The sequence below is a fragment of the Mastigoproctus giganteus genome, chromosome 2, assembly GCF_048544385.1.
Source record: "Mastigoproctus giganteus isolate SK-2022 chromosome 2, ASM4854438v1, whole genome shotgun sequence".
NCBI classification, from domain to species: Eukaryota; Metazoa; Arthropoda; class Arachnida; order Uropygi; family Thelyphonidae; genus Mastigoproctus; species Mastigoproctus giganteus.
The window spans coordinates 89,536,864-89,550,597 of NC_143576.1; the positions used below are offsets into that span (position 1 = coordinate 89,536,864).

The 13,734-nt window shown below is 38.7% G+C and overlaps 1 protein-coding gene across 1 annotated transcript in view; it reads left to right on the forward strand.

The window, feature by feature from the left end:
* Nucleotides 1-13,734, forward strand: part of LOC150089404 (nose resistant to fluoxetine protein 6-like) — a 142,185-nt gene that overhangs the window by 120,854 nt on the left and 7,597 nt on the right. The window contains exon 14 of the mRNA XM_090389431.1: nucleotides 9,580-9,722. Coding sequence (XP_090245557.1) covers nucleotides 9,580-9,722 — 143 coding nt within the window. The remainder of the gene's footprint in view (nucleotides 1-9,579; nucleotides 9,723-13,734) is intronic.

Below are 13,734 nucleotides of genomic sequence, written 5' to 3' on the forward strand. Positions count from 1 at the left end.
CTACAGACCAGGTGATTGTGAAGATTATGACAAAAGCCTCTACATGCAAAATGGGCAAGTAAGCGCCAATGCCTTATTATGGGTGATTTCAATTTGCCTCTAATTGATTGGAGTAAATGGGAAGGAAACTCGACATGGGGAACAAAATTTTTAAATCAACTAGATGACTGTTATTTGTGTCAACATGTCAGGGAAAGTACTAGAGAAAAGAATGTCCTAGACCTCATCATCGCACATGAATCAGATGACATAACAGGGCTGACAGTAGAGGAACCAGTAGCAGGAAGTGATCACGGAGTTCTATGGTGGATGATGACGAGAGAGGTAGCAGAAGTAAAAGGCAAAGGAATGGGTTTTAATTTCAGAAAAGGAAATTACGATGCCTTAAGGTACTACATGGCCTCTATTAACTTGGTAGATATCGCGCAGAGAATGAATACAATTGAACTGTGGTACGCTTTTAAAACATTAATCATAGATGCCTTGAATGTAATTAATGATATTGAAATTTCGCAAGATTATTTAATGAAAAAACTTTCGAGCCTACAGACCAGTAAGGTTCCTGGAGTTGATGGAATATACCCTATAATCTTAAGAGAGGCGGCAAGCGAGTGCATTGAACCATTGAGGCTAATTATGTGAGCATCACTACTCTGGGCAGATTCCTTTGGATTGGAAAAGTGCAAATGTATCTCCCATACATAAGGGTGGCTCTAAAAGTGAAGTTGGAAATTATCGACCTGTCAGTCTGACTTCAGTAGTAGGGAAAATCATGGAGGCAATGATCAAGGGTGGAATTCAGGATCATTTGGATCGAATTGAAATTCTCAAGGATACTCAGCATGGTTTTGTAAAGGGAAAATCATGTTTAACAAATCTGGTTCGCTATTTCGAAAGGGTCACTCACGAGCTGGATTTAGGGAATAATTTCGACATTGTTTAGTTAGATTTCAGCAAAGCTTTTGACTCAGTCCCACACGAGCGGTTGCTTTATAAGCTGGAACACGTTGGAATCACTGGGAAAATCCTTAGATGGATAGAAGGATGGCTTCAGGGCAGGAGGCAGAGGGTTGTGATAAATGGCTATTCCTCAGATTGGGTCGATGTAAGAAGTGGGGTTCCCCAAGGATCAGTATTAGGATCACTGTTGTTTTTAATTTTCATAAACGACATTGATGAAGGGATAGAGGGCGTGATGTCTAAATTTGCAGATGATGTTAAAATTGGTAGAGTAGTTAATGATCACTGTCAAGCTGAGCTTCTTCAGAGAGACCTAGATAGACTTCAGGAATGGTCAGAAAAATGGCAGCTGTGCTTTAATCCAACAAAGTGTAAGGTATTACACCTGGAAACAGTAATCCCAAAAAAAATTATTCGCTTGGTGGAGTTCAACTAATCCCAGTACTGTAGGAAAGGGACTTGGGTGTTACAATATGGTTAGAGATGAAATTCTCTAAGCATTGTAAACAGGTTGCAAGGAAGGCCCATGGTGTCCTATCGATGATCTATCGAACTTTTGCAAGCAGAGATAGGGACGTGATAATCCCATTATATAAGGCTTATGTTAGATCACAGTTGGAATACTGTGTTCACGTATGGAGACCGCACCTAAAGAAAGACATCGAGCTTCTTGAAAGGGTGCAAAGACGGGTAACTCGCCTGGTGAGATCGGCAAAAGGGCGTCCTTATGAAGAAAGACTTCGAATATGTGGGTTGCAGAGTTTGGTAACTAGACACCTTAGAGGAGATTTGATTGAGGTGTTTAAGGCTCTGAGAGGCATCAGTAAAATGAATGAGGACAAAATTTTCAAGATTATAAATGATGCTAGAACTAGGGGACATAAATTTAAGTTACGGGGGGAAATGTTTAGATTGGACTGCAGGAAGTTTTATTTTAGCCAGCGAGTTATAAATTACTGGAATAAGTTGCCTTCATGGGTGGTAGAGGCTGACAGTTTGGGGAAATTCAAAGGTCATCTGGATAGTACTTTCGGGTAAGGGAAGCGCATAGGATGATAGGTTTAATTTCCTTTTTTTTTTAATTAATTATTATTATTTAGTTATTTATTTTATTTTATTATTATTTTTTTGTTTTTATCATTGTTTTGTTCAGATTTTTTTTTTTTTTTTTGGCTGGTGCAGCATAAGCCATAGGCTTTCTTGCACCATGCGGCCGTTACTAATACTAATACTAAAATAAGTTATTAAGCAATGAAGATTTAGATATATGTACTCAAGACTAGTATGTTTTAAGTTGAGACTATGTTCTATGCACATGTACTTATTTTGGAAGGGATAATTAAAGAAAGATTATAGCGGGGATTTATAAATCTAGGAAAATACACATGTTATGCTCACTGCTGTAATCCCAGTTAGGAAGTTAAATTGTTAGAAGACAAGAGAATGTTATGAGATGTAAACTAAACCAGAAGGAGAAAAGGCAGAAAGACATGAAGAGACATGATATATGAGTTATGATTATCCTTACATCTTAGCACACATATAATGCTAGTAATTAACATAATACCCAATTGATGATGTACGATATATTCTTTTAATGTATATACTGTGAATAAACAATATTGTATATGTTTATCAAGTGTAGTAATCATTCTGAATACTCAGCCAGTCCAGAGGAGACATACACGAACTTCTATTCCCCCAGAATCTGTGATCTTCTGTGCAGTATACAAGTCAGCTGTTAATGTGGGAGGGGGGGAAATAAATGGGGAAATACAAAGTTAAGAGAGGTGGGTCTGAAAGATTAACAAGAATTATTAATTACAGGAATTATAATAACATATAATAATAAAGAATTCTATTCCCCGCAAAATAACATTTTTAACCCCCCCACACTTACATCATATATGCCCTGCTAATGCACAAAAACACTATTATACACACATTACTTATGACATGTAACTTATTCAGTGTCGTAGAATGTACACAATACATGAATTGCGAACTGCTATGCATTCGAGCATGCACTGGTGAAGCATTCGCCTGATTGGTCGCTTCCAAGTTACGACCTGGATGGCAAATAGAGTTGTGCTGCTATGTACTCAGATTTAGTGATGCGTGCAGGCTTGAATCGATTTATTCCTCTGAAAACACACCAATTGGCGAAAATTAATTTCACCCCGCCCTCTACTCTCATCCTGATGCGACGTCATCGAGGGGTGCAATTTCATCAGCTAGCTAGCCTCGAGTGTCGAAATAGTTTGGCTCGGATCTGATGTGGTCTGCCAGTGCCGCTCTTTTGATACCGGCGCCCTTGGCACCTGCCCCAATGCCAAGGCGTTCCAACGCTACTGTGTGTGTTCATCGGTATTAAAACTCGAGTTGATCCATAGGCCAATATGGAATATTGAATCTGCATCGATCATCATTCTTCTTGAAACAAGTAAATGTATGCTTGTGCACTTGATTTGAGGTCGGAAGACGTCTTACTCAAATCAAGTTTAAATCCAGTTTAAAGTTCAAATCAAGTTTACATCCAGTTTAAAGGGCAAACCACGATCAGGACAACCACGTGTAAAAACGGATTCACAAGATAAGACCACAACACTGATTTCTATATGAAATCGACGACTTATTGAACCTGAAATTCAAGCGGAGTTTAATAGGAATAGAGAAACTCCGTGTCTGCATCCACTGTTAAACTTTGTCTTAAACATGCAGGACTTCATGGTCATGTAGCGATCCGAAAATCCTTATTAAAACTGGAAAATCAAAAGAAATGGTTTGATCCGGCTAAAAGCCATCGACATTGGACAAATAAAGAGTGAAAAAACGTACTGAAGAGGGAGGAATCCAAAATTGAAGTTTTCGATCCAAGCGAATCAAACGAAGAAAAATGGTGCCTACAGTCAAGCATGGTGGTGGTTCCATTATGAACTAGAGTTGCTTCTATTTTTCTAGAGTGTGTGACTTGGTCAGAATTTAAAGAATTTTAAGAAAAGAAGGTTAGAAAAACATTCTTGAACATAATGCAATATCCACTGGACTTCCAACTTTGTGGAAGAAAATTTATATTATCACAAGGCATAGCTCTAAACTGTGCATCACTTCACTAAATCAATTCAAGAAACTACTAAATGAACACATCATCAGGGATGTCTGATTCAAATTACCTTCCACTCAACTCCTGGATTTTAAAAACACCAACATGGAAATAATGTACAAATGTTAAAGGAAGCAGTCGGCAAACAGTTTGTAAATTGAAGTGCAGACATTTCATCATTTTTCTTTTCTCTCATTTAATTGTAAAAATGTTCACAATGATATTATAAGTAGCGATGCTTTTCAAAGTCTTCTGTAAAGAAATGTACAAAAAACTCCAATTTATTTCTGTCTTTTCTGTTGAACATTACCTGTACAATTTCAGAACTGTATATTTTTCAATTGTATATTTGCATATTCATTATCACATTTTTTAAGGGAACACCAACTAAAAAGCCATTGGCTTATGTGTTCTCCCTCCTTTTTGCTGTTATCTCCCAAAATAAGTGTAACATAAAATAGGGATAAATAAATTATTATTACTACAAACTGACTCAACATTGCACTGGTCATCTATGTCAACTGGATGCACTTCCTTAGATTTTATGTGTTTCTTAACTAACAGCATAACCACCCTTCCCTTCCTATCCTGGCCTGTCTATCCTTTCTGTACACATTGTACTCCCCAAATTCCAATTCTGGATCCCTTATATCTGAGTGGCAACATGTCTCTGATATCCCAAGAATAGCCTTGGATGACTTAACCAGCACTTCAAATTCATTAAATTTATTTACTATACTCCTAGCATTAGTGTACATGCAAGTATACATGCACCTGTTCTTACTCTTAGTTACTCTAATCACTGCTGATGATCAGATCAAGAGTGTTACTCCCTCTTGTTGCCTCTCTAACATGCTGCTGTAGAAAACAATCATCCAATAAATACACAAAAGCCTTGCTAGTGTGCGAGTGACCAACCCCCAGAAGTTCCAGTCCATATCTGGGAAGTTAAAATCCCCCATTATAAGACACTGATTTACTGGCCCACTATTTCTGTGCATAATTGTTCATTGTACTTATCAGGGTCATTAAGCCTAAAACAAACTTCTATCCTCATTTTTGCTTTCCTAGTGCTAATGTCACTACAAACTGACTCAACATTGTACTGGTCATCTATGTCACCTGGATGCACTTCCTTAGATTTTATGTTTCTTAATTAACAGCATAACCCCTCCTCCCTTTCTATCCTGGCCTGACTATCCTTTCTGTACACATTGTACTCCCCAAATTCCAATTCTGGATCCCTTATATCTGAGTGGCAACACATCTCTGACATCCCAAGAATCGCCTTGGATGACTTAACCAGCACTTCAAATTCATTAAATATATATTTACTGTGCTCCTAGCATTGGTGTACATGCAAGTATACATGCATTGGTGTACATGCAAGTATTGGTGTACATGCACCTGTTTTTATTCTTAGTTACACTAACACAGCCCATGTATTTACTTGTTTCATGACCCCCAGAAGTTCCCGAAATCCCCAGAAACTGGCTTTTTGGGCTGCTGCTCATTCCAATAGAAGCAGTGCAAGAATCATTTCCACCTCTGCTGTGGCTACTGTTCATCTGTTAGTCTGTGAATCCCCCCCCCCAAAGCTAGCAGTTTCCTCGATAGCATCAAATATTCTTGCATCCCTCATATTTAAGTGTATTCCATCTCTGTAGAAGCAATCTCTCCTCTTAACAAGCACAGACCACACTGAGAAAAATTCTACCCCATGAGCCCTGGACAATCTCTCCAGGGCTGAACTGATTTGCTTACTGCCTTTGCTGCCTCCTTTAGTATAACTAGATTGATTCCATCAACTCCAGGTGCATTTCATGTGTTTAACTTCAACAATTTCTCCTCCACTTTGCTCAGTTATTACAAAATCATTTAACTCCCTGTTAAAGTATGATAAAGATCTGGCCTTTCCCTCCCTGAATAAGTCCTCATGTGTGAATGTAGATGCAAAATACTCATTTAAATGACAGCTATCTGAGAATGATCATCTGTAGTCAAACCACTGATATCAAGTGGACCGATCTAATTCATCCCTTTCCTTTTAGAGTTTATATAAGTAAAGAACTCTTTGCTGTTTTTCTTTGCATCCTTTGCCAATGATTTTTCATAATCTGCCTTCACTTGCCAAATTCCTTCGTGACTTGATTACACACTAGCTTGTATCTACCATAAGCTTCTGTGTTGCCTGACAATTTGTGTATCCCAAGCATTTTTCTTCTCTGCCACACGTCTCATTAGTTCATCTGACATCCATTTGGGCCTAAACCTAGAGCAGTATTTCTTTGTTGGAACAAAAAAGCCTAGTAGCTTCCAAAATTACTTCCTCGAATGCTTCCCATTTAGAATTTGCTGTTGGTAACACCATCATCAGTTGGTCACAATTTTAAAACTCTGGCCTCTGCAGTGTTCTGTATCACACCACAAGCTGTTGTTGAGGTTAGTTAGTAAGAAAAGAAAGGTGGATTTCCTCCCTGGGTTCTTACTTTAAAACTTGTAAGAGCACTAGTGACAGGGAAAATGCCGCTAGAAAAGAATTAAAACTCTAGCTCTTGGAAAGAGTACTCTACAGGGTGTCTCGAAAACATTGGTACAAACGTTTAAGGGAGGTAGGTAACATCTAAAGGAATGTGAATCGCATAGGAACCCATAACTGGAAACATCATGGGAAAGTAGTAGCAGAGGCACAAGAAGCAGAAATGACACAAAGGGTTTAAATGAGCAATAATTACTTTTTATTAAGGTCTCATGCAAAAGATGCTCATAAAAATATACTGAGTTCGGTTTGTAATAATATTGACATAATATTAACAATAAAGTAAAAGATGAATGCATTTCATGATGTTACAACAGATGCTCGAAGGTTCCACCATGAGTTGGGATGCATGTGTGACACCGATGCAGCATACACGGTCAAACACACCTGGAGTTTCTTTGACAGTAGCAGCAGCGCAGACGAGTCTCGCCACGAGATCCATTTCCATCTCCACAGACGATTCATACACGATACATTTGAGGGCCCCCCCACAGAAAGAAATCAAGGCTCGATAAATCAGGTGAGCATGGGGGCCAGGCAATGGGTCCACCACATCCCATCCATCGACGCCCAAAATGCCTGTTCAAATGGTCACGAACACACCTTACATAATGGGTAAGCACCCTGTCATGTTGAAACCAAATGTTGCATCTCACATTTGCTGGAACATCGTCAAGTAACCCTGGTAGAACTTGTTCAAGAAAGATCCGATATTTAGCGGAGTTCATGCGGGATGGTAACAGGTATGGGCCGATTAAGCAGTCACCGACCATAACTGCCCACACATTTATTGCGAAGCGATGTTGTGCTGCATGGGGGTGCACACCGTGTGGGTTGTCGTGAGCCCATATGAGCATTGTGCTGATTGAATAAGCCTTCTCAAATGAAATAAGCCTCATCCGTGAACAAAACATAGGCTGGAAAATTCAAGTCTTGAACATTTTCTTGGAGAAACCACTGCGCAAAAGCCAAATGTGCAGGATGACCTTGGGGGAGCAGTAACTGAACCCTCTGGAGATGAAAGGGGTGTAAGGAATCGTCATGCCAGACATGCTGTACACTGCAATGAGACACTCCTAAGGCAGGGGCAACGGCACGTGTGCTGGTAGTAGGATTATTCTGAATGGCATTCAACACACTTTCTTCCATGGTGGGAGTTCGCATCGAACGTGGTCTGCCCACACTACTCCTGTTACCTCTAAATGACCCATAATCGCACAAATTTTGATGCACACGCCCAAACGGTGGCTCGGTACATGTCTGTCTGGGAAGCGTTCTCCATAAATTCATTGAGCGACTCGTCCATTGCCCTCTGCTAATCCATACACTAGGTGCAAGTCTGCCAGTTCTCAGTTCGTATACTGATGCATGCTCTTCGTGCGGCGACTACTGCTTGAATGAGTAAACCAGAAATTTTCCCTCTCGCAAACTGACGAAGAGTGTCGTGTACCGACTTACGGTGATGTTTCCGGTTATGGGTTCCTATGCGATTCACATTCCTTTAGATGTTACCTATCTCACCTAAACGTTTGTACCAATATTTTTGAGACACCCTGTATATGTGTTAGAGTCGATGTGGTTTGAGCTGATATGACCAGCGAATATGGTTAATAATAATATTTCTTTTAAAATGATTAATTCTGAATTCCTTTGACCTGTGTGATCACACCGGAATATTTGTATTAGTCATAGAGTGCAAGGAAGCGATAGGATTTTTATGAATTAGTTAAAAAAATAGAAATAACTTATGTTTCCATCCTCACATATGTAATTTCTCTAAGCTATTAACCTTGACTACCCATGGAGGTAATTTATTCCAATAATTAAAAACTTGCTAGCCAAAAGACAGCTTCCTACAATTTACTTTAAACCTCTTTCCCCTTAATTTAAATTTATGGCCTCTGATTCTGGATGCATTTGTAACAAAATTTCACCTTCATACATTTTACTTTCCCCTCTCAGGGCCTTACAGACATCAGTGAAGTTCCTTCTAAGAGTATATATATATATATACTTTTTATTTCTTACTTTCAAGAGTTACTGTTTTTTTTATATTCTGCAGCTATTGCTTCAGAATATGAAAAAAAAAAGGTTAACATTGCAAACAGTGTATTTATTAATACAATAGTATTATTGAGACCTGACAGTGAATATTGGCATTCAGTTACATATCCATAGACTATGGGATGAATACCAGAGTAATATGTTATTGGCTTTAGAATATTCGCTGTCAGACCAAGAAGCAATATTAAGTCACTGTATGGGTGTGGATAATAACAATTCCTTAAGTAATTATTCCAATTTCCAATGGAATCTGGCCTAAGTTTCTCGTAACAAACAAGGTGGCAAATTCACTGTACTGTGAAGGAGGAAATGTTGAGTAAGGATTGTTATGAGCTGCAGAGAGGGCTGTGCAAAATAGGGTTTCAGCAGATGCAAAGCATTAAGGCACTAAAGCACCTTGGCACAAAAGGGGGTTTTTTTAACAGCTAATCATGAACTCTGGCTTTCTGATAATATTGCATGATCCTGGTGCAGGTTTAATTGCCACCCTAGAATTAACTGTTAACAACACTTTAATGAATGAACTGAAGCACATAGTGTGCAATATTAAGGTCACAATACTGAGTTTAAAATTTTGGCCTGTTTCTTATTAAGGCAGACAGAAATTTCTTGGTAACATATGATGTATCGCCACTTCAAATCAAATATTATTCCTGAGTAGAGAGCCAAAATTTACAGTGTAAAACGAAAAACCGATTTCACTTTATCTTCAGTCAAATATGACTTTAAGATTGCATCTTCTTTCTCTTACCCCACAGGGATTCTTCCAAGATAAGACAATGAATTAATAGGTACTGTATTTTCATTAATTTTATTTTTATAAACTGCAGTTGGTTTAGGCTTATATTCAAATTGAAAATTAAAAGTGATTTTATGTTTAAATAGTTTATTTGTTTAATTATTTTCATTCTAGGTGTCATTGATGAATTTTTGTCATCTTCTACATTTGTAGTCCAATCAAGACTGGCTTTCTTGACATATATCATACATCCAGTGTCATTAAGTGTAGCAATTGCACAAATGAGGGAAAGGATACAAACGTCCACATTTATGGGGGTTTGTATTATTGCATTTCCTTTTTTTTTTTTTAGTGCTGTTAAGAGTAATTAAACAGAAGGGTTTAAATGAGCAATAATTACTTTTTATTAAGGTCTCATGCAAAAGATGTTCATAAAAATATACTGAGTTCGGTTTGTAATAGCAACTGCCCCTCTGTGTAGGAATGGACTAATCTGTGAAGCTGCTGACGGCTCAGTTAGGAACAGTTGACATAAAAGTGTAGTTCACACGCATGGTGATCAGTTTTTGAGTGTCTGCGAATAAGAATGCATCAGCATAGAGTTCTTTCAAGCTTCAAATGTGGAATGTTTGTAAAGCAAAACATGCAAGTGCCAGTATTTTGAAAACAGCCAACATTGTTAAGTACTCTTGTTCTGTGGTGTCACAAATCTACTGTCACTAGTTCAACAGTGGTTGAACAACCAGCTAAAGGTCACCTGTAGGGCATCCATGAGCATCATGTTCCTTGTCTCGCAACACTGCTGCTTTGCTGCAGTGTTGCGAGACAACACTTCTGCAATATTGGCCCAGCTAACTACCCAGTACAACTAGGAATAGCAAGACTAATATCCACATGGATTATGTACTAGACATCAGCTTATACAGGGTGATTTACTACCAGTGCGACAAACTTGCAGGAGGTGTAGGGAACACAAAGACGAATCGGAATCACATAGCATTGCAGGGTCCGAAATGCCTTCGTCATGTGGTAGAGGATGTTGAACGGGAGGTCGCGTGAACAGCGATCCCGCTGGAAGTCAGCATTTGCAAACTGATTCCTGAGGCAGTAAGATGGACGAGTATTCAAACGTTGAACTGGCCGACATGCACCTCACGTATGTAGCTGTGGACTGTAATGGGCGCGCTGCTCTGCGCTTGTACCAGGAACGTTCCATCATACGATTTTCGCACGTGTGCACACAAGGTTACGTGAGACTGGTCGTTTCACGAGAGGTACCATGAATCGAGAGCGAATGACAAGGACGTAAGACAATGAGGAGAATGTCCTACGTCTTGCAGTCCTATGTCCTACGTCTCGGGCGATAGGCCAACGATTGGGTATTTCCCAATCCACTGTATGGAGGATATTGTCAACAAACCAAATGAGTTCATACCATCTGCAACGCGTCCAATCATTGGAGCCTGCAGATTATCCACTCTGGAGGACTTTTGCTACTTGGTTTCTTCAACAGAAACGGTTCGCAAATGCTGACTTCCAGTGGGATCGCTGTTCACGCGACCTCCCATTCAACGTCCTCTACCGCATGACGAAGTCATTTTGGACCCTGCAATGCTATGTGATTCCGATTCGTCTTTCTGCCCCCTACACCTCCTGAAAGTTTGTTGCACTGGTAGTGAATCACCCTGTATAGGCTATGGCCATGATCCTTGGATGAGGCCATGGCAACTGGATGCACTCTGTGTTTGGTGCTATGGTTTGGGAACTGTTTTTGTGGCATTCCCTAAGTCCTCTGATCACCGTTAATCAATAGCTCAAGGCAATGCCTACCTTTCTATCATTGCTGACCAAGTTCATGCTGTTCAAGATATCAGTTTACCAATAAGATGTGCCATGTTACAAGGCCCAGCAGGTTGCTAACTGGCTTCAGGAACATGAAAATGAATTCTCTGCCTTCCTAGGGTCGGTCACTCAATTCTCACTATCTCAAGCCAGTTGAGCATATTTAGGACCTACCAGAAAAGGATATTTGATGCTATGACCATCCACCTGACAATGTGCAGGCATTACTGGATGCATTGTGCAATGCACAGGTAGTACCACCACAGGATATCTTGCAAAACCTTGTGGAGGACATGTTCAGGCTGAATTACAGGCAAAAAGTGGCTCCACAAGGTATTTGGTAGGTGTTGCTAATGCAAAGCAAACTCAGTGTAAACTAACATGACAATAGAAATCCTATTTGATTCTGTGTTCATATGCTGTATATTAGTAAATGTTGAGAGTTGCCTACAATTTTAGAATATTTACACTGTCACCTTTTGGATACTATATGCCAGTCATAGTTAGACAAAGTTATTTCTGTGGAATGTAGGACACTCTACCAAACCTGTATAATTTCTCTCTATAATCTGAGTACTTTGAACCCAGATTGTAGACTATTAGCAGATAACACCAGAGGGGAACAGTGGAAATCATTCTCCTGCCTTTTTTTCTCCCCCATTAAATCCTTAAACCTCCACTGTTTTTAGAAGAAACTTTTTCACGAACATTTCCTGAAAATTTACAATCTGCAAAAATTCAAGTATACTGATGAAAAGGTTCTTCAGGATTTTGAATTGTCAAACTTCTGTACTAGAGTAGTATATATTTCAACAGCTATTTGCATTTGGAATTATCATTAAAAAAAGTTATGATCTAAATTATATATAAAATACCTAGCTACAAAACCTATATAAACACCTAGCTATGAGACCTAAATAAAAAAACATAGCTAATTCCATTTGAAGATGATAATTTTACTAGAAATTTTTAAAATTTTATTTTAGAAATATTGGCACATTCTTCATATCCAGGGATTGCTACTTTATGACAATTTTTTAAACCTTTCAGCAGACTTTAGTTCTATGTGGGGGAACCTTGGCACATTGATTTTAAAAATATAGAAAGATATGTTTTGGAGTGTTGTCTTTATTTTCGATTCTGGCCAAAAGGAATGCAGCTTCAGAAGAGAATGCAAATTGGATGCATTTCGTGGTTGATGTGTGACTAGAAAAATTTCAGTTTCAAGGGGTGAAGCATGCAGTTATCCCAAGATCAATTATTTGAAACATGGTGTGAAAATAAACTCACAAAAATTCTTTTCTAGCAGAATACGCCTTATACACAATATATTCTCCTTTATAAAATGTAGTATCAGCAGGGAAATTTATGAAAAATTGCTGATAGAAAGATAGAAATTTACTATGGTTGTTTTTGGGAGAACCTTGGCACATTGACTGTTTCGGTCTTAGCACACTGGTTCACATGGTTTATGACATGATTTGTCCAAGTGTGTGCATTCACAAGCTGCTTTGAATGTATGAGAGAACCACGGTCCCTTGCATTTACCTCCTCTGAATCTAGCTCTTCCATGAAATGAAATCATCCCTATTATCTTCTATTGCGTCAAGTGACCTGTATGATCTAAAATTCGATCGTGCTTAACTTACTCTGGTAAGTTAAGCAGATATGTATTTTATCCATATCATTTGCATTAAAATTTCTCTCTTTATACTGTTAAAAAATCATGCTTCAGTAATATTAGCATTAGTAGAGGTATGTGATGCAAGAAAGCAAGCTTATATCATCATCAGCCATTTTCAATCCACTGCAGGATGAAGGCCTCTCCAGCAACTTTCCAGTTCCTTCTGTTTTGTGCAATGGCCATCCATTTACTACCCACAAACTCATGAATTTCATCTATCCATCTCTGTCGTTGTCTTCCAGGTTTTCTTCTAGCTCCTCTTGGGTACCATTCTGTTATTTTCTTATTCCATCTGTCAACATGTCTTTGAGCTATGTGTCCTGACCAAGACCATTTTAGTTCTTTAGTTTTGATATGAATGTCCTTTACTTGAGTTTGCTGCCTAATCCATGTGTTTCTCTTCTTATCTAACAGTCTGATTCCTAGTATAATTTGTTCCATTCTTCGCTGTGTAGTTCTCAGCTTCTCTTCCATTATTTTGGTGGGTGCCCAAGTTTCACTTCCATGTTATGGTGTGGAGTATACATTGGTTCATTATTTTACGTTTCAGACAAACTGGGATATTGCTCTTCAGTATGTGACTATATTTCCTGAATGCTATCCATCCAAAATTTATTCTTCTCTTGAGCCATTTATCATTATTACAGCTAATAACTTGTCCCCGATAAGTATATGACTCCACCTTTTCAATTACTGTCCCTTCAATCATTATGTCCCTTTCTGTGGCATACCTGTTCATCATTACTTTTGTTTTAGCCATATTCATCTTTAGTCCAAAATCCTTACTAACTGTGCATAACTGA